A 20,064-nucleotide genomic window follows, 5' to 3' on the forward strand; every position below is an offset into this window, starting at 1 on the left:
TTTAAAGTTCTGCGAACTATTTAAATAAGAAAGACATTACGATTGTGATCCTAATCATATTTTAATCATACGCAAATTATACTGAAAGCAACAGGGATTCAGACTGCTTCTTACATGGCAAATCTCTTATATAAATACCACCTTAAAATAAGAAATCCCATGTACCCTAAATGTACATTTTGGGCTACACATATACACAGCACGGAGGTGACAGCATATGTACAAGGCACAATTTTGCACTTAAGTGTCATATCTGTTGAGGAGACTGGCAGTTTGTTGAGTAGCCCCTTATATTTAATAATGAAATTTAGGATTAGGAAGGAGTACATGTACAGAGAAAATATCATTTTGAAGCTTTTCAATGAAAGTACAATGGAATAAAAAGCATTTCCTTTATGCCTGAATTTTTTATAGAGGACAACTAAACAATTAAGCAAATTAATGTATTTAATTCTCTTATTAAATTAATGAAAATTAAATGTGCTTAACTTGATCTGTCTCTTGTCTAGTCTTTCTAAACTTGCTTAAAATACAGACCTAGTGCTATCCTCTACTAACTTTAAAAAATTGTTTGAAAGGATTAATTGAAACCACTAAGCCATTGTCTTAGAGAATAATTTTCTTTTTAACTCTTTGCCACAAATTTATTCTTCCTGTCCTCCTTTTCTTGTGTATAATTGGAATTTAACCCAAGTGAGCTTCCCAGGAACCTGAAGAACAAGGTTAACAAACTATAATAATATAATATAATATAATATAATATAATATAATATAATATAATATAATATAATATAATATAATATATATAATATAAAACATATATATTGGCATAGCTGCCATCTGAAAGCCCCTATAATACTTAGTTAGTAACATAGAGGTCTGCATATATTTTAGTTTACAAGAAAACTATACACAGTGATTTGCATATTTATATATACTGTGTATGTGCATCTCCCTCTAGAAATAAATCAGTGCATAGTTAGATATAACTAATATTTCACCTACAACACCTACTGCTTGAAGTATTCCAACTACAAAATATTAAAAGTTGTTACTACTTACCAAGTCATTAATTCAAACTGAAAAGTTAATTGTTCATAATAAAAAGTAAGTATTGGTTTAAGAACAAAAATTGCATAATGCAGCCTCAAATATTAATGCCTATCAATACTCTTAAATGTAGCAATATATAATTCTGTTTCAGAAAAGTAATGTATTTAAAACAGATCACCAAACTCTGAACATGACACACTATTCTTATGGTATTAATCTTCTAGATTTAGTTATTACTGCTCTAACTTCATGAGATGCAAGGGGAGGAGGAGATTGACCTAACATGCATACATATTCTTTTATACCATGTAACACAAATATTAGCTTCCTTTCACAAGCTTGTACAGCATAGCTCTACTCTTCTGAGTAACTCCACCCACAGCTTTCTGTTAGCCCAGCAATAAAGTGAAATAAATATACTCCAAAATTACAACCACATAACAGTAATAGATCAGGGATCCTGTCTAACGGAAGTTAAAGAAATGACTGTTGTGATTTGTGCCTTTCCGAAGAAGCCAATTAACATGCAGGCAATTAAAGACCCAACACCAATACTATGTCTCTGGAAATCCATGGAAAGTCTGATTAAAAATCCATTATCTCAAGCTAAATTATCTCAGGCTTGTATCCATGGCTGCTGAGTCACTGCCAATCTGATGATACAACAGGCATTTAGATGGTGAAATGATGTGATCCTTCACAGGCAACTTCATCTACACAGTAAGTTTCTTTGCAATGGAAGTATTGACCATAAAGAGTCCTGCAAAGTGGAGTTAGAGAAACCATTTGGTAAAAACACTAGAGGCAAAGATGATAAATCTTGCTATTAATCTTTAATTAATTAAATTAATTAATCTTTAATTAATCTATTTATCTTGCACATAGTTACCCTGTTCACAGTATGCAGGGATTTTGTTATGGAAGGTGATCTCTCTCTCTCTTCAGTAACACATGATCTGGCCCTTCACAATCTTTATTAAGATTTACTTGCTAGAATAGGCACTACTACTACTACTACTACTATTCTGATGCTTAATTGCACTGGGTAGGATGTCAGGAAAGGCAGTGAAGTTACCCTGTCCAACCTGCCTCCTGCAACCAGGGCTAAGACTCAACACCAAGATAAAGAGGATTGAGAGTATCAGTACACAGTGTTGGGTTTTTTGTATTTCCAACCTCTTCCCACTTCTTTCACATTTGCCTCCCTGTTATCTTTTAACTGAGTTCCTTCTGTGCAGGCTCTGAAACTAGGAATGGGGAATCCTATTGTGGGGAATCTCAGTTGGGAGAGATACTTACTCAAGAAAGAAGGGACTGACACTCCTGTTTGTTTGTTCCCTAAAAATATTATCTCTCCTCATGCGTTTCAATTATCTTGGCAAGTAACTTATTACAATATTAGCAAAAATAAGTTTTTGTTCTTCTCTTACATACCCATTTATTTTGCATTAGTTCTTGCTGCCCCAAACCCGGTTATTCTAAAATAATATATTTGCAAAGTAATCTTGGCTTCAGGATATACTCAATAAAATCTAGACAGCAAATCAAATTAGATTTGAGGAAAAAAGCTTTCAGTTGAATTACTAAGTAGCTTTCCTACATACATATGCCTAAAATTATTTTTATTTTTTCCCCCGTTTCAAATAAGCAGGAGAGAAAAGGATTGACTTTGAAAAAGTGCGTCTTCTCAGTGAAAAAGATGGTGGAAAGCAAATAGTGATACACTCTGGAAAAAAAAATGCATGATGCATACATGGAAAGGCTGAGCCCTTTGCCAAAATGTGCTTATAGTTCTTTTATATAAAACTGAACCTCAGTGCACACCTGGCAGACACGCATATTCTGCAGTACGTATATACCAGTAGTTCAAACTTTGTCATCTTTCCCTACCTGATAGTGAACGTTATAAAGGTATTAAATAGGATCAGTGTTTATTGATATATTTTGCACAATTAAATACACACAACGCTGAAGTCCTGGAAACTGAGGTTCATTTGAACTGTGCAGTCTACAAATGAGAATTGATGAAACACAATTTATTTATAATGCTACCATGCCTTAAACCTAACAAACCAGGGGCACAATCCATTACGCCTCCCTGCACAAAGAAATGTGTGGATGTGCAAAAGAGTAGCGCTTTATCTACTAAATATCTTTCCTGTTATCATTCGTTTCCGATTTATGGTTCAGTCTGCACTGTCATTTTACCAATAAAATTATGCCCGTAAGAGTAAATCAAATAAGCCAAAATGAAGAATTTTTCTTTTACTGAATGACCAATCAATCACACACCAGTGTTGTAAATTTATGTGCAAAAGCATTGAAGTGCTTTACTAAAAATTACAACATAGAAACACATTAACAAATTCATACAATCAGATCTGGAAATATAACAACACAAAGAGGAAACAGAATTACAGTACATGTACAACACAAGACAAATACATGGAATTCATTAGAAAATATTGTAATAAATAATTCATGAATTATAGTGCAATTGATTTATGCATAAATAGAACTAATTGCCTAGGTATCAGTTATTAACAAAATCTGTCAAAAATCAAGGCAGCCACAGAGTTTTACTAAATTACTGCAACAATGGAAATACTGCAATTTAAAACAAAAACAAAAACAAAACACAAATACAGGTATTTGTACTGTAAACAACTAAAAAAAATCAGTCTCACTAAAGTTATTATACAATTTAATTTAATATAAAATAGTCATTAGCTACCAGAAATGGTTTAAACAATTTACTGAGCAGTAGTTCTAAAAACAGAGGCACTGTTTTTTTTTCTTTTTTTAATATAAAATACTTGAGAAACATTCAAATAAGTAGAAAGCAAGTAGGGCTTGCTTTCACCTTCATTTAAAAGTCTACTGAAATATGACTTTTCAAAAACTTGTCAATTTCTAAGTAGTGACTGGTAACTGAATTTGAAAAGTACTTCAAAATTATAATTTAAATAGCCTTTTAAATGGATACATTGGGGTGGATGTGGGGGGAGTTAATGTATTTCCCTGCCTTTCCTCAGTTGTATAATCAAAGGTTCAGCCTATTCATTAGAAATAATTAAAGTTTCTTTTTAAAACTTACAGGTTGAACATTATCTACAAACTATCAAAAAATATTTTAATATACTATTTCTGGCCAAAAATAAATACAAGTACGAAAATGCTGAAAATTAATTATAATATTACATACAAAACTACCACCGTTAAAGTCAATAGCAAAATGATCCCTGATTTTATGAATCCTGTTACTTTTTGGTCAGGCCACCATATAAATGATATTAAAAGAGTACTGCAACTTGTCTTTGATATAGACATGAATTTAATATTGTCTGAAAGATTAAAAAAAAAAGACTGGGAACAAACAGGTCCCACTCTTGAATGGGTACATTTTCCCACCCTACCTGCTCATCCTATTCTCATCTCATAACCTTCAGGAACAGGCGTGGGGGGAAGTAAGGAGTTGCAACAGGAAGTTGGATAGAAAAGCTTTGTATCCCAAGTCCATATATGAAGCAATGAACTACAGGTCCTAGCAGTTCTCCAAGTAAAACCTGAAATCTTGTTTTCTATTGGGGAAATATATAATTAATGAATAATCTTAATCCTGATGAAAATATGGCTTAGTTCTTTAAAATTAAGGATGACCTTGACGAATGATAATCTCATCTGTGGTACAACTTTTTATTTTTGAAGGACTTGTCTCCCATGCAGTTGAGCTGAAGAAGATTCAGCACAGATCATCTAAATAGCTGATGAACTGATTCCATGGTTGTGTTGCTTTCATTCTAAGTAACCCCAACTTATTAGGGGCCAAATCCCTTCCTAGTCTATTCTGAAATTACCAACTGATGTTTCAGAAAGTATCAAATGTGAATGTAGATGGTATAATTCACAGAATCTAAATAATGAACTCTTATACTAAATGTAGGTTAAACATATTCAGTCATCCATATATGGGAAAAAGGTAACACTTTTGGATATCTTAACCTTCCCCATAAAAATCTAGTTTTTTCAATGAAAAATGGATGTCTTCATTCATATGTAGATATGGTGGGAAAGGACACCAAAGGTATGTAGATATAAAATCAAATGAGTATGATCCTTCTAGTGAGTAATTGCTCACACACAGAGAAATTGTCGTAGAGCTCCAGAGACACACATTGCTCCCTTTTCTCCCTAACTAAAGATGCACTGAGGCCCATGATTGATCAATCAATCGATCAATCAATCAGTCAATCACTCACTCAACTTAGGAACTGCAAGAATCTGTTTGTTTTTCTGAATTTCTTCCCACCCCTACACAGATACTTGATCAAGTTAACACAAATGCCAGAGCTTATATAACTTGAATAAGGAGTGAAGTTGCCCAGGAATAGATGTGCATGCAAACCTCTAAATCTCCTTGAAGCTGGGAGGGCCATGAGCACACCTACTAGGCGACCACGTTTGTTTATGAGCCCTACTGGATTTTCTCTGTGAGAAGGATCATTCCCAATTATGAGTTATCTGAAGATCATTTAAAAACTGTAATATAAAGAACTGTCCTCTGAGTTTCTATGAAAAGTTTTTTTTTATATATATATATATCTATATATATCTAAAATGAAATGCCCAGCTTCCAAATAGTAAATATACAAAGAATTTCTAGTACTGAAAGTTTAAAACAGTTTTACTGTTTTTTTTAAATCGGTAATTCTATCAAGACCCTGAACTGCAGATTTGGTTATTAGCAAAATGATGATGTATCGGCCCACCAAAATGAAAACCTGATATTCATTTTGATAAACTGAAAAAGGTTTGAAATGTCACAGCAGCAAAGACATTACTGTTATAGTGAGGTTTTTCAGTAGGAGTGTTAAACAATCCTTAAATAAATGTAAGTAGTCATAAAACCAACTAACTACCAGCACACTTAAATCAAAATAACCATTCTCAAGCTCATTCTGTGCACATTATGAAACATGCTCTAATATGCATTCCAACTTTCTTCTTCAACCCTTACAAGTTAGCTTATTTTCCATACTAAAGGAAAACCATGTTATGTATGCCTTTAGTATTCCATCTTGTTTAATAGTTATTCTATAGCTACAACTAAATTTGTCAGTTTTCACAAGCATATATTTTGTAAACACCAATTTCTTGCTAAACCAACAATAACATTTTAACAACCCAGTTTTATTCCTAACCCGCGCTTTTAAAAATGAAATATTTACTTTATATCCAACGCTAGGCTCTGATGTACTTTCTTTTCCATTGTCTAGCTTTAACTAATACTTCATATCAGTTTCCACAGTAAGAAACTAGAACTGTCCTCTTCCCTTGATTTGCTTATTTTCAGCTACAAGCAGCTTCTGAAAATATTTTGAGAGGATAAATGTCCTAAAAGCACGAATCATGTATCTCCTTTATAAGATGGATTACTGAATGGCTAGGGTCAATCTTCATCAGTAAAAAGTAATATTTCACATGACAAATAGATGTTGTTCCCAACATTTTATGCTAATGACTAAATAAAACCTGAATCTTTTTCACTTATTTGTACAAGGATTATATTAAATACAAACTATCGCAATTGTGATCAATTCTATCATTTTGTCCACAGTGAAAACCCTGAATAAAATTATTCTTCAAAAAGGCATGTATGTGGTTTCTGAACTGTAAAAATTCATTTCTTCTGTCTAAGTGAACATGTTTCTCCCGCGTATATGCTTACACACAGCGTGCACACACGCGCACACACACAAAGTTTCTAACCAATTCAACTACATAGGCTTGCTGCTGTTTTTGCAGGTGCCAGTCCCTGAATCTGTGATACTGAACAGCCCAGTGTCTGGTAACCGGAGTTTCTTCTTCGGAGGCGTCTTCAGAGTTCCAGATCTCTCTTTAACTTTGTATTCTAAAGTGCTGTGAGGTACCCCATAGATTCCTTGTGCTTTGGAAACGCTCATTTTCCCGCTCATTACCATTGCGATAGCTTCCTCCATTATTTCATGATCATACTGCCGGTAGCGACCACGTTTTTTCCTGGGCTGCTTGTTATCCTTACGGTCTAAGCCGTCTTCTGTGGATTCGGAGGTGCCGTCGACAATGCCATTCTTAGTATTAAGACACAAAGGAGAGAGGTCCCCATGCAGAAAATAGGTGTCCAGACTGGAGGGAGTTACGGATGCAGAACATTCCACTTTGCTCTGTTTGGGGAATATCGTTTTCAATTTTTGAAGAGCTGATCCTTCTAAGACTGATGAGGTTTTGGAAACGTGGTACATGACATCCAGAAGTCCAGCATTCTCATGCTGCTTGGGAACAGCACTGATCCTTAGCTGAGGAATTTTTAATTGTACAGCTGGAGCTGACATTTCATATTGTATGCTTTCATTTTTTTCTTTAAACTGAGTGACCATTCTTTGCAAAGTTAACTGGTGGAGGTAATTGGAAGCTGTTGGGAATCTTAATTCTGAGGTTTCAAGTAGACTAAGTTTATTTTTTTCTGTGCGCTCTGCTTGAGCTTTTGCCCACAAGGCTACTTTTTGCAGCACAGCACAAGTCTCTGGACTGTCCTTGTAAGAACAGGTGTCCTTGAAATCTCGAGTTTTGTTTTTAAACAGCGCAGGGTTTCCTGCCGGTAAGGCTTCTAAGTGGAGAAGTAAAGTTTTTTGAGGTATGCCATAAAGGATGCCTGCTTTATTAATGTCCAGTGCTCCGGACTGAACGTCTTTCAAGGCTTTTGAGAGCAAACCATCTGCAAACTCAGCACTTCTTTCCACAAAGTCCTCTCTGTGTCTGTGGAGTCTCCTGGATGGATGGAATGAAACGATGGTGAACTGATGCATGAGAGACTCTCACACAGCTATGGAAGGGAAGGGTCCACTCCTTTATTATACTCCTTGCTTAGGTAACATCACTGCTTCTGACACTCTTAAGGCTTTGAGTTGTGGTAGCTACTGATTACCATAGCGAAAGTTAGAGTTCTGGTAGGACCATGCGAGAAAATGATAGCCCAGCTTCTAGAGCAGCCCTTCCAAGAACTTTAAATCCTAGCTCAGGATTTGGTAACTTTCTCATCAGTTTTCAATTCCCTTCTGACAGAGGCTCGCAGAGTAACACTTAAAACTTCTCTTTTCACAATCTAACATCCACTGAATGTCCCCATCCTAAAGGAGTTTTGTTAGTAGAAACGTGACGTTACCGCTAAACAAGTAATAAAAGAGTCAACCCCCTTATAGAAACGTTGTTTATGACTATTAAAAAAAAAACTTAAAACATCCAAGTAGGTTTTTTTTTAAATGCAATTAAAGTCCTAAATACTACTTCTAATTTCCAGTAAAGTTAGAAGTGTGTGTGACTAGTAGGGGGACAGGGAAAGACAGATAGGTAATGCAAGCATTTTTTTCTGGTTTTTCTTTTTTTGGGGGTGGGAGGAATAATTCTATTGCGCAAATGATAAGTGACTGTTACGACTGGAAGGATGCCAGAATTATAACATATGTTACGTCAATGTAATTTCAGTAAATATTTATTACAGCAGCACATTAGCCATTCATAAATGGTATCTCAGCAGCATGACACCACGTACCACCGTAAAAACAAAATGCAAGAGCTCTCTCCTTTTAGGGTGCACTAAAATTATAGTTGCTTTAACTTTTTTCTAACTGTCAAAATCTACTAAAATGTAAAATATTTTTCTTTTTCCAATGGGAAAGGTTTGAACTCATATTTTCTTCTATTACTTAGTTTCCTAATTGCATTATGTGCATAAGCATTCTATTTTATTTTTAGGAACATGAACTGAAGTTTGGTGATTGTTCTGATAACTTTTCTTTAACAGAAAAAAGTGAAAAACATAAAATGAATTATATGAGTTATACACAAACACACAATTATGAGTGAAACCCTGGCATAAGCAAGGAAGAAGAGTGTGTCAACATACATTTTACACAAGTTGATTACAAAAAAATCTTCACGTTTAAGTCTTACTTCCACTTACTCCCTTTAAAATAAAGCAGAGTAATGCTCGTCATGCTTACCCAGACAATGAATTTTCAGAACACGACCCATCGTACTGTGACTGTTCCAAGTTTGTTTTCTTCGTTGAGAGATCTAGCACTCCGTCCCCTATTATAAAAATGAAGCGTGTAAGATTAAAAAACACACTCACGCTATTATCAACAACAAAATGACAAAGGGCAATCACTAAGACACTCTCATGCTATGCATCAATCTCTATGCCTTGTGCTACGCAGCTCATGAAGGATGCCAGCACTAATATTACAAGCACCCACTATTTTTTTTATTTCAACTAGTCTCTGAAGACTGCAGGTGCCTAGTGGTGATACTATAACATCAACTGTGGAGCTGAAAATGTTGGCCCTTTTGACTTTTTTGTTCTTGCTGGTAGCAGGAGAGCACTTAAAAACTAAGTAGATCAATGCTATCCAGCAGAATGACACTGTAGAATCCGAATGACTTCAGATTAGAACAGGGTTGTGCCATTTCTGAACACTTTTCTGTATTTGAAAACTTCTAGACTAGTAAACATCAATTCCAGGATTTAAAAGTATAGTTCTGCTTGCGGGAATATTCCAATGGCAATATTTCAAAAGGTAATGTTCAGCTCATGTGGAATGTTACATCTTAGAACAAAAGCACTGGGAGATATAACTATAATTGAGTATCTTTAACAACCAGCATTACACAGTGGTAACTCAAAGACTATGCATCAGGCACACAATGAAAAATGGCTCTTTCCTAAAACAGGACCAATTATCCACTGATGCAGAGATCCCTTTTTTAAAAAATCCCATAGCCGAGAATTGTAAGTATTTCTCATTTTTCAAAGTGGCCCTTTGTTGACGATGATGCCTTAATTGCAAGAAGATTCATTTAATCAGAAAATAAAAAAAAACATCTTCTTAAAATGTCAGGTATTAATAATGAATTAGAATCTTTTATTAAGTCATAGTCTAACAAGTTTCCATTATTTTTACTTCCTGGTATTATCAAATGACAACTCAAGGAAAAAATTCTATCTGAGGTGACTATATGGAACAAATTCTTACAATAATGTATAATCAATTTCTGCAATATAGCAGAAATGAGGATTTTCTATGCAAAATATTTCACCTTATTTTCCTTTGATGGAAATGAACATTGCCTGTGAGGAGAACTTTGTTTCTATGTTTCATATTCTTTTCTGACAGCTAGGACTTAGAAGGAAAATATAATAGTGTATACATGTGTGCATATGGCCCAAAACAATTTAAATCATCTAAGCCATTCTTTGCATAATTTCAATTAAATAAGATGAACAATTTAAATAACTCCAACTAATCTAATATGCAATGAAATCATTAAATCACAACATTAAATCTAGTTGACAGTATTCTATAACCTATTTTACATATGATTGTGCATTATGCCTATTTTGATTATGAGTCTCACCTTTGATCACAATTAAAAAAAACAACAACTAAAAATAGGATTCAAACCCAACTAATACGGAAGATCTACCCTATATAAGATGTTTGAATTCAAGGGCAGATCTGGGTTGTAAAACACGGCTTCTTCCTCAACTTTTCCCTTCCATACTCCCTAGTGAAAATATTCACCTTTTTAGTTTGTGAGACTACATTAAGATGTGAAGCTGCATATTTTCTTGGATGCTTTCCTATATTCAAAGAATGCATGTACTATTATACATGTTTTTACCTTCTCTTTCAAGTATACTGCTAAGAAAACTTAACAGAAAGAATTCAAACACAGCAAGAAATTACAAACACACATACAAAATCCTAAAAGCAGCAGCATCCATAAAACGGTGGTGGTAAGTTTAGAATTAGGGCAGACACAAATGGAAACAGTGGAATTAAAAGGTATTCTGGTACCTAGGTATGAAATTTATAAAATGGTTGGAACAGTACAAATTTGAGCTCAAATACAATTAGGGGTTCAAAAAGTTAACAATAAAAAGTGCAGGATTTTTAAGGGAAATGTATTAAGATTGGAGGAAAAAACTTTGGTAGGCATCAGAAATCTTATTTGATAGTAACACCATTACTGGCACACATAGTTCCCGAACAACAAATGAATACATGCCTTTATTTTTCAGTTATTTTTGTTTAGGGTTGAATGAAAAGAAGGGAATTGTATCCAGTATTTTTAAAATTACAAATCACACTTTGATGCATTTTTTTAAAATTATCAGTTATCATAAATGAATTGGACAGCATGTAGGGAAACTATATCCCTTCCTAAAAGTGGATTACCAGAGAGACTGCAAACACAGGAAGGAGCCATCTTTAGATTGTCCCTTTTCCAATTTCAAGAAACTCAATCTCCATAGTCCTAAAGTGTGCCAAGCATCAATTTGCCATCTGAAGAACTAAAAGGAGGAGGACGGGCAAAAGCTTCTTTGATGACCAACAGGCGAGAAGACCGCAATTTGCTGGAGTGTTTGTTCTCCTGGTCCCTATTTTAAACAATTCTTGATAGGGAGATTACAAATGAGGAAAGGTGTTCAGTGCTCAGCAGGAAACCCTCTTTGCAACAATACACATCTACTGATATCAGCAAGATGGAGTAGTTTGTTTGAAACAGACTTCCTAAGGTAAATCTGACTCATCAGAACAAGGTGGAATGGCCATTTCTGCTTAGGGTCAGGTTGCACTGAAAAGCTCTGTGGTTTTACTCCAAAGCACTTAAAAGGAAAAAAAACCCCAGCAGTGTTAAGTGAGTAAACAGAATAATTACACGGAGTTCTACCATAATATTTCATAGCTCGAAAGAAAAAAACTTCCTATTTTAAATAATATACTTTCTTTTACATATGGAAAAGAAATGTATACGTAAAGGGAAGTTTTCTAGCGATCCACGAGGTGCAAGTAACCTGCTTTAATAAGCAAAGATAATCTGTCTCCCTGATAATGTTTTCAAAAGATATTTGATAGGAACAAGTGAGGAACAAGTTGTAGTAGCCGCTACCAAATGCATTCTGCTCATGTTCAGTCTTTCAGTGCTTTAAAACTCACAGGAGACTTATCTGGAATTAATGGCAGCTACAATATCATAACAGTCTTATTTTAGCAGACATCTGAATGTCAAACAATGAATCCCAAAGGATTTGAAACTGTATGCTGTCGTGTTCCAAATCTCATTCAGATCTGAGCTATCTTGTCAGAAAATACAAGCATCCCATAAATTATCTATAAAAGCTATTTTAGCACCTGAAAATCCTGTGGCCAAAGTCTTTGTGTGTCATGAATTCAGATGATGACAGACTGCATTAAGACTAAGCAGAGATACAGGTGCAGATTCTTATAATACTCTATCTGAGAGTATGACTAACACAGTGGCCACGTTGCCTTCCATTTTCTTTCTCTGGATTTTTTACAATCTTGCCAGAGGAAGAGTTCCTGGAAAGGTGGATGCTTGCAACTACTTTGTGAATCGTGGCTGAGAAAATCTTTTGTTGACAGCCCATTTAGCAGTAGTACTGTAGCTCAGTCTTGTAATCTGCCACTTGCCTCTAGAGTTGTTGGCTACTGTCCATCAGCAAACACCTAAATGATTCTCTCTACTTGCCAGAAGAGCATCTAGGGAGCCAAGCATTTGAATGCATGATGCCAGAGAAGCAAATCGGGACTGGTTGTACAATGTTCCCCTTTTATCTTAAAAATAATTTGCCGTTCGAGGCAGCAATTGCAGGATCTGATACAATGGGCTATGAGGCTCTCTCTACAGCTGCTTTATTGGGGTTGGGTTTCTAGGGGAGTTAGCAACAGGGAGCTGGACCTAACAGGAGCAAAAACATACAGGAGCAACAGCCTAGATATCTAGTTCCCTTGTCACAACAAGGGCCTCAGGTCAGAGAGAAGAGCTATCCTACCAATCAGAAGTGCAGGAGAAGCCTTCATTTCCCAGCAACTCTATTCAGTAAAATGCTGCCACTGATCTGAGAGGAAGCAGACAATCCAGCATCTTGTTTCTGTGCTGGTCTCAGGGAGAGGATGTGTAGCAAATGGACGCACTGAAAGGGGCAACCACCGCTGCAGGAACTGGTTCTCAAGTGGCAGCAACTGTGTTTAATGGAGACTTCACTGCTTCAGCAATTATTTCAAAGATCTGGAAACAATTCATCCCATCCCTAGAGGCACCAATTATTTCAACTGCAGATTCACTGAGCTTAGTGAAAGAATGCATACACTAAATTCATATCCGTACTTTCGTGGATGGCGTAGCCAGGGCTGTAAAATGTACTCAGTGTGATCTCTAGGTTTTCAAAACAGACATTCTAACCCCAAGTTTAATCTAAGAGCAAGTTATCAGCAGTAACAAAATTTTCAACACTGTTTTCAGAGATATGATAACATTCATTTTCAACACTATCAAACGAACAATGCAAAGTGATTACCTTGCTGAGCATCCTGCTCTTGTGTTCGATTCACAGTGAGGTCTAGAGGGCTATCTTGTTCTTCCTGAAGTGGATTTTCAGTTTGGTTCATTTGGATATCTTTACGTATCAGACTCATTTCATATGACGAACCGTTTCGATTTTCTTGCAGTTTACTATTTTTTGAAATATATTCAATTGCAAATTGACGGATCATCTTTTTCATTAATTCCTGAGCAACTAGGGGAATGTTAGGATCACAGTTCTGAGGAAGATCTGTGGGAAGAAAAAGCACCATTCACACACATTTTTGAATAACTATATACCTTGAATTAAGTTTATCCTGTAGCAAGTATCTTATAATTCATTTTTACAAAATGCTAATTTTGCCCTGATAGCTCTCACATTTAAAAGTAACTGCTAACATAACACTTGTCCCTGAGTAGCAGTTGAGAGCAGGGGAGATGGCTCCCTTTTGCTCCTTAAGACTTTCCATGGTGCTCACCAAGCTCCACATCCTCTTCAGAATGAGTCTTTAAAAATGTCCAGGAATGCAGACAAACAACAAAGGAAAGGCAGAGGAGGCGAAAGGATCCTGAGGCTATTAGCGAACATAAGGGAGCAACTCTATAGTTTTCTTTCTGGTCAGGCTGCATTCTGTGCATATGGCAGCCTTTGGTGAAACCACCCCAGCGTGCCCTCAAAAATCCTAATTATGCTCACTGGATGGCTACCAGATCTGGGATGCAAAAATCAGCAGCTGCTAGATGGCAACAAAGAGGAGATTTTCTGTCTGTCTTTTCTGCCATCTAGGGTCACCCAGATTTCTGCAGCCTAGGCCTGGCAGCCCTTGTCCCTTAGCCCCAAGAGTTTGCCCACTTCAGCTTGAGTTTATAATCTAAGTGATATGCCAGCAAGTATTTCTGTGCCCTTTTAATTATATCTTATTCCACACCAAAGAGCCAACTGCACATAGATGGAAAAGTAATTGTTTCATTGCATCAAATTCAGAAGAAGCTTCTTTGGATTATTTTATTGCTTAACCTATTATTGACAGCTGAAAGAAAATGGGTAGTTCTTTGTGCAAATCTCCATCCGTATTCCAATAATTCCTCTTGTGCTTTTCAGGACCATTTACAAAAAACAAAACAAAAATAACAGAAGAGCTGATTTCATCACAATTAAAGCATTACTGGTATCAGCATGACAAAGACCGCTTATTTTTCACCCCTTTTTTAGCAACTTGTATGTTTGCAAAAAGTCCACAAGCAATCCAATTCAAAGCCTATAGACTCCAACTGAAAAGAATCTGCTGTATTAAGAGTGGCTATTCTTCACATGGCTATTTATTCTTGTAGGTATACCATATAGAGATATACCAAAGAGTACAGGTAGTCCTCGCTTACCAACTGCCTTGTTTAGAGACTGTTCGAAGTTACGACAGTGTAAAAAACAACAAAGCTTTGTAACCAATCCTCACATTTATGACTGTCATAATGTCCCATGGTCATGTGATTGCCATTCAGGCACTTTATAACCGGCGCACATTGTAATGGAGAACGTGGAAGTAAAATCTTAAGTCGTGGTCACGTTATGTTTGGCTTAACAACCATGGTGACTCACTTAATGACTGAATGGGAAGTGAGGTCATAAGCTTGTCACGATCACATGATTTTTCACTTACCAACCACAGAGCATAGCAATGGAGTTGCTGCTCCCAATTGTGGTTGCTAAATGAGGACTACCTGTATATCTTATAGCTATACCATAGAATATAAAAATAAAAACAAAACTTTGGAACTAAGAATTTGACCTCAATTACGGCAAACAGGGTAATGTTCCACTTCAGAAAGATGTAGCCCAAAGAATTTTGATTCAGCTGTAAATTTTAATAACTTTTCAAGGTAACATTGCATTAATAATGTTATGCTTCCTTATTTAATGTATTTTTCCATATTTCTTCTACCAAAGCACTTTGCAAAATATATTCGAAAATAAATCAGCTGACATCATAACAAAATGTGAAAATTACACAGAACTGATATCTCTACTTAACATAAACTACCCCAATTGTGAAGTGTAAAATTCCTGGACAAATAAATAGGTTTTTGTTTTTTGGTGCAGAAAAGAATATGATGTTACACCTTCAGACTTCCACAGGCAGAAGGTATTAGCATTTGAGTTTGAGATGCTTCTTATGCAGAAATCCATATAGGAAATATTATGTATAATATGTGAGTAAAAGCCCTACAAATGTTCTGGGATCTTCTCCTAACAATTTATACAGATTTGGTTCTATCTTTTTACCCCATAATCTTGTCCTGTGGGATTAATTCCAAAAGCCTTTATTTAGAAAACAAAACCACAACAAGAACCTGCTAACCAGCCCACTGCTAATAGAGCACAGTCTGTAAAGAAACTTAAATCCTTCATTGTGTATCTATGTCTGTAAATCACCTTTATTTGTATACAGATGTCTTGTGTGTTCTCCTTCACTGTACTCCACAATACTGCCCATGTTTAGCCCAAGAGCATGGAAGGCTGTAGAATATTGTACTAAACTAGTGTTTGGTTTAAATTACTTTAAATATTTTAAGAAATTGGAAAATAAACCAGCTTTTTCCCCCTTAAAAAATCAATTTCCTCATAAACTAAATCCATATAAAGAGCTCAACTAGAGAAAAGCTATTTCAGCTGCAAAACAGCTTACAGAAATTAAGCTAGAGCTAGAGAACAAAGCAGAATAAAAAAAAAGGCAGAAAAACAAAGTTGAAACTTATGCAGAATTTCTGCCTGAACTCTATATATCACAATAGCAACTGAAGTCAAGCATTACCTTCCTTGCGAAAGAGTGCATTTAGGTAATTCTCTGCTTGGCACTCAATTTTATCAGTGTTGGACTGGCCCTGAGATGACAGCTCCTCTGTAGGCGTTGACTGCAAAGAACCAAGAACTGCTGTAGGATCCTAAAACATATAAAGAAACCCCACTTATCTAAGTAAAGCAAACCTTAAAAGAGGTGAGCAAGAAAAAATCCCATTATATGACTACATATTAGAAGTTTTATATAGCACAATAGTTTAAATAAAATTGGAAAACTTAGAGAAAATGTAACTTCAAGAGTTAAAAGAACATATACTTACACTGACTATTTCTTTATGCAAATTACAAAAGGAACATTTTTCATCCATAGACCAGTCAGTCACTTCTTCTGGTTCACAGTCTGGGGGTGGAGGACAAGGGAGGAGAAAGGAAGAGAGAAATTAAATATAAATTCAGTACCTAAACTGTAAGCACAACTTCAGATTTGCTTCCCTGCCAAACATGAGCCAAATTCTAGACCAAACAGGAAATATTTTAGATCCTCTCACTAGGCATCTGGATGCTATAAGAATCTGCATCAACACGGTCTCGCTCAAAACCTCAGGTCAAGAAAACAGTAAGACCTTCACATGTAGGAAGAGAAGTCATAGGTCAAAACTGAGCATACACTTCACATGAAATCTCAAATTCAAACCTGGCATCTTAAGATGGTGAACGGAGACACCAGTCTAAAAATCTGAATGTTAACCAATGGTCTCATTCAAATACAAGGCTTGCTTATTTATTTATTTTCTATCCTGCCTTTATTACTTTTATAAATAACTCAAGGCAGCGAACATATCTAGTACTCCTTCCTCCTCCTCTTTTCCCCACAACCACCACCCTGTGAGGTGAGTTGGGCTGAGGTGACTGGCCCAAGGTCACCCAGCCGGCTTTCATGCCTAAGGCAGGACTAGAACTCACAGACTCCTGGTTTCTAGCCCGTTGCCTTAACCACGAGATCAAACTGGCTCTCAATTTATCTTTGTAAGATGGTGAACAGCTATATGTAGACTAGCTCATACGATAAACCATGACAGAGTAAGAGAACATAAGAGCTGTTGTTCTATTTAAGACAGGTAACAACTCTACTATTATTCAAATTAAATTATGCCTTCAATGTGGCAAAAGGCAGTTCACTTATACATGGCACTAAAGCAAATGCAAAGAACTCTGTACACCCTTCTTACAGTCACAGTAAACAGAGTTATTTCACTTTTTCTATGCTTGGTAAAGAATAGTCTCCTTTCATTGCCATTAAAATCTTATTTCCTTCTCCAACCCCGCAGGCAGGTCTTGGGACTTTCCAATTCTCTTAGATTACTTTTTCTATACATTTCCTTCTTGGTGGACTCTGCACATATGTGGCTTGAAAAATAACTGTACTGATAGAAGCTATCTAGCTATTTGATTCCTGGGAATAGGTAATGGTCTGCCTCACTGCCTTTGCATAATGCTCTGGTTCTCTATCACAAATCCCTCCATATACTACTAACACATTTTTTTTAACCGTGTCAGAAATGCAGCTCTAATTTCTGTGAAAATGTTCCCAGTGTCCCAGATTAACTTTTTCTAGAAAAGAATGAACATTTATTGAATTGAATTGAACTGAATTGGCTGCCCATCTCAAGTACATGACTCCAAGTGGCTAACAACTAAATCATGCAATTTCACCATACAATGGACATGGCAATGCATTCCTGAGAATGTTCTATGCAAAAAAGTCCAGCCATACCCAATGGTATGTCACTGATCCCATGGAGTTTGGGTCTCTGACTGATTATGGCTCAAATTTTAGGGTGCACAAATCCACTTCTAAACTTATTTGCATGTACAGTGAATATATTCAGCGTGGGACTATCAGTTTAAAAAGTGTGTTCCATCCCAACAAAGTACAGTTGCATCTTGTAACTTAAATGATCTTTTCATTGATAATATTTTTGGCTTAGGCTAACTAATTTTACAGTGCCTTTACTATTTTTGTATATTGCCATCTCCAAAGACTCCTAGTGGTTAATAGTGCCAACATCAAAAGCTCCACAAGACAAGCACACAAGACTGATGACTTCCGGTTGAGAGCCAAGGTGAGCCAAATGTCCCTTTTTGCAGCGGGATGGTGTTTTGACGAAGACTGGTGTGGGATGCGGGATCCTGGCCACCAAAATGCTCTCCGGATTAAAGGGAGTTCTTTGAGATCGCCCATATGACTCCGCACAGCCACTCCTCGTGAGTAAACAGCAGGAATTGTCATTCTGCAGTTTGCCTATGGGTCGAGTGGCTGGGAGTTGAGGGAGGAACCATCTCTGCCAAGTCACTAATGCAGCCTTTAATAAGGACAATAAGCTTGACCGAGCCTCACTTCTTAATCACTTTGGATTTGGTTTTTATTTCTGCTGCCTTAAAGGATTAAAACCTTTCCGAATGGCAAGTTTTACTGTATTCACTAGGTGAGTCACCTTCTCCTTAGAGAAAAACGTTTAAATGAGATTTTTAAAAGCTTTTGAAAAATATAACTTTTTGGATTAAACAGCAAAACGGTGCTCAGAATATGGACTTTAGAAAGATTACAATGGATTAAGGGCTCAGATGGACTTGGAATTATAATTTTAAACGCTTGCAAAGAGCTTTGTATTAATTAGAAGAAATTTTCCCTTGGGAAAATGGGGACTGTTTTGAGCTTTTTCATAAGGGGACTTCAAAGATTGGACACTAGAGGGAGCTAGACGATGAAGAAAATGGAGCAGACATCTACAATACAAACCTGGGAATATTAGTCTGCCAAGTTCTTTGATAAAATAGATAAATTGCTTGTCAAAATTGACAGAACATGTTATAAAGGAATTACAGAACAAGACAACGGATGATTCTGAAATTACTCTGAAGGGGACTTAAATGTCACAAACAATGAGAAAGATATGGGCACAAAAATGGAACCAATGGGTGGCCTATTCCCAAAAGGAGATGTACAAATACTGAACCAAGGAATTGACTTGGATAATTTTTTTATTGGATATACAAAAGAGCACTGTTAAGGTTTTGAAGGACTTTATTAGATGAGATAAACAAGAAGGCAAACTTTACTTACTGGATGTACAAAAGCAATCTGCTGAAGTTCTGGAAGATTTTTGGCTTGAAACACAGAGAAACAGAAAACTAGCTCTGGGACTCTTTGAAAGGGTTAAAAGGTATTTTTAAAAACTCAGGGAAGGAATACAAGGTTGGCTTATTCGACCAGGGCTAAAGGAGAGAAATAGGTCCATCTGGTTGCCCTCACTGGACTTTTGCTGACAAAGAATGACTGACAAAACATTGGGATTTTGCTTTTTTAATTCAATAGATGAGATATGGGGTAAAGAGAGATTATGCTGTATTTAGAGATAGTGGTAAGCTATTAAGATTGGTTTTACTTGCTGGAATGAAGGGGGAAGTTACTTCTTTTTTTTCTTCTTTACACTTTTTTTCTTTTTCCTTTGTATTTTTTCACATTGGCTTTTATTCCTTTAATTAATAATTCTTAATAAAATTATTTGAAAAAAAGACAAGTACATATAACTGATAAATACTATTAGCATTATCTACCTACTCCTTTAAGCCAAATTTAAGACTTCACAAAAGTGCTCCACTGAAGGTTCAAAAGCAAATTTCAGTGTGCTCCCAAACTTAATGTGGGATGCAACCCTTCTGCTGTCAGAGGCAGCAACCTCTCTTTGCGTTTAGAAGCGTGGAATGTGTCTCTAGCATTGGGCTGA

At 36.0% G+C, this 20,064-nt stretch overlaps 1 protein-coding gene across 1 annotated transcript in view; it reads right to left on the reverse strand.

The window, feature by feature from the left end:
- Positions 1-20,064, reverse strand: part of LCORL (ligand dependent nuclear receptor corepressor like) — a 71,850-nt gene that overhangs the window by 14,677 nt on the left and 37,109 nt on the right. Inside the window, exons 3-6 of the mRNA XM_063309617.1 lie at positions 16,597-16,676; positions 16,290-16,419; positions 13,475-13,729; positions 9,093-9,180 (exon numbers count right to left, since the gene is read on the reverse strand). Of these exons, the coding sequence (XP_063165687.1) occupies positions 9,093-9,180; positions 13,475-13,729; positions 16,290-16,419; positions 16,597-16,676 (553 nt within the window). The remainder of the gene's footprint in view (positions 1-9,092; positions 9,181-13,474; positions 13,730-16,289; positions 16,420-16,596; positions 16,677-20,064) is intronic.

This window comes from Candoia aspera, chromosome 8 (genome assembly GCF_035149785.1).
Source record: "Candoia aspera isolate rCanAsp1 chromosome 8, rCanAsp1.hap2, whole genome shotgun sequence".
NCBI lineage: Eukaryota > Metazoa > Chordata > Lepidosauria > Squamata > Boidae > Candoia > Candoia aspera.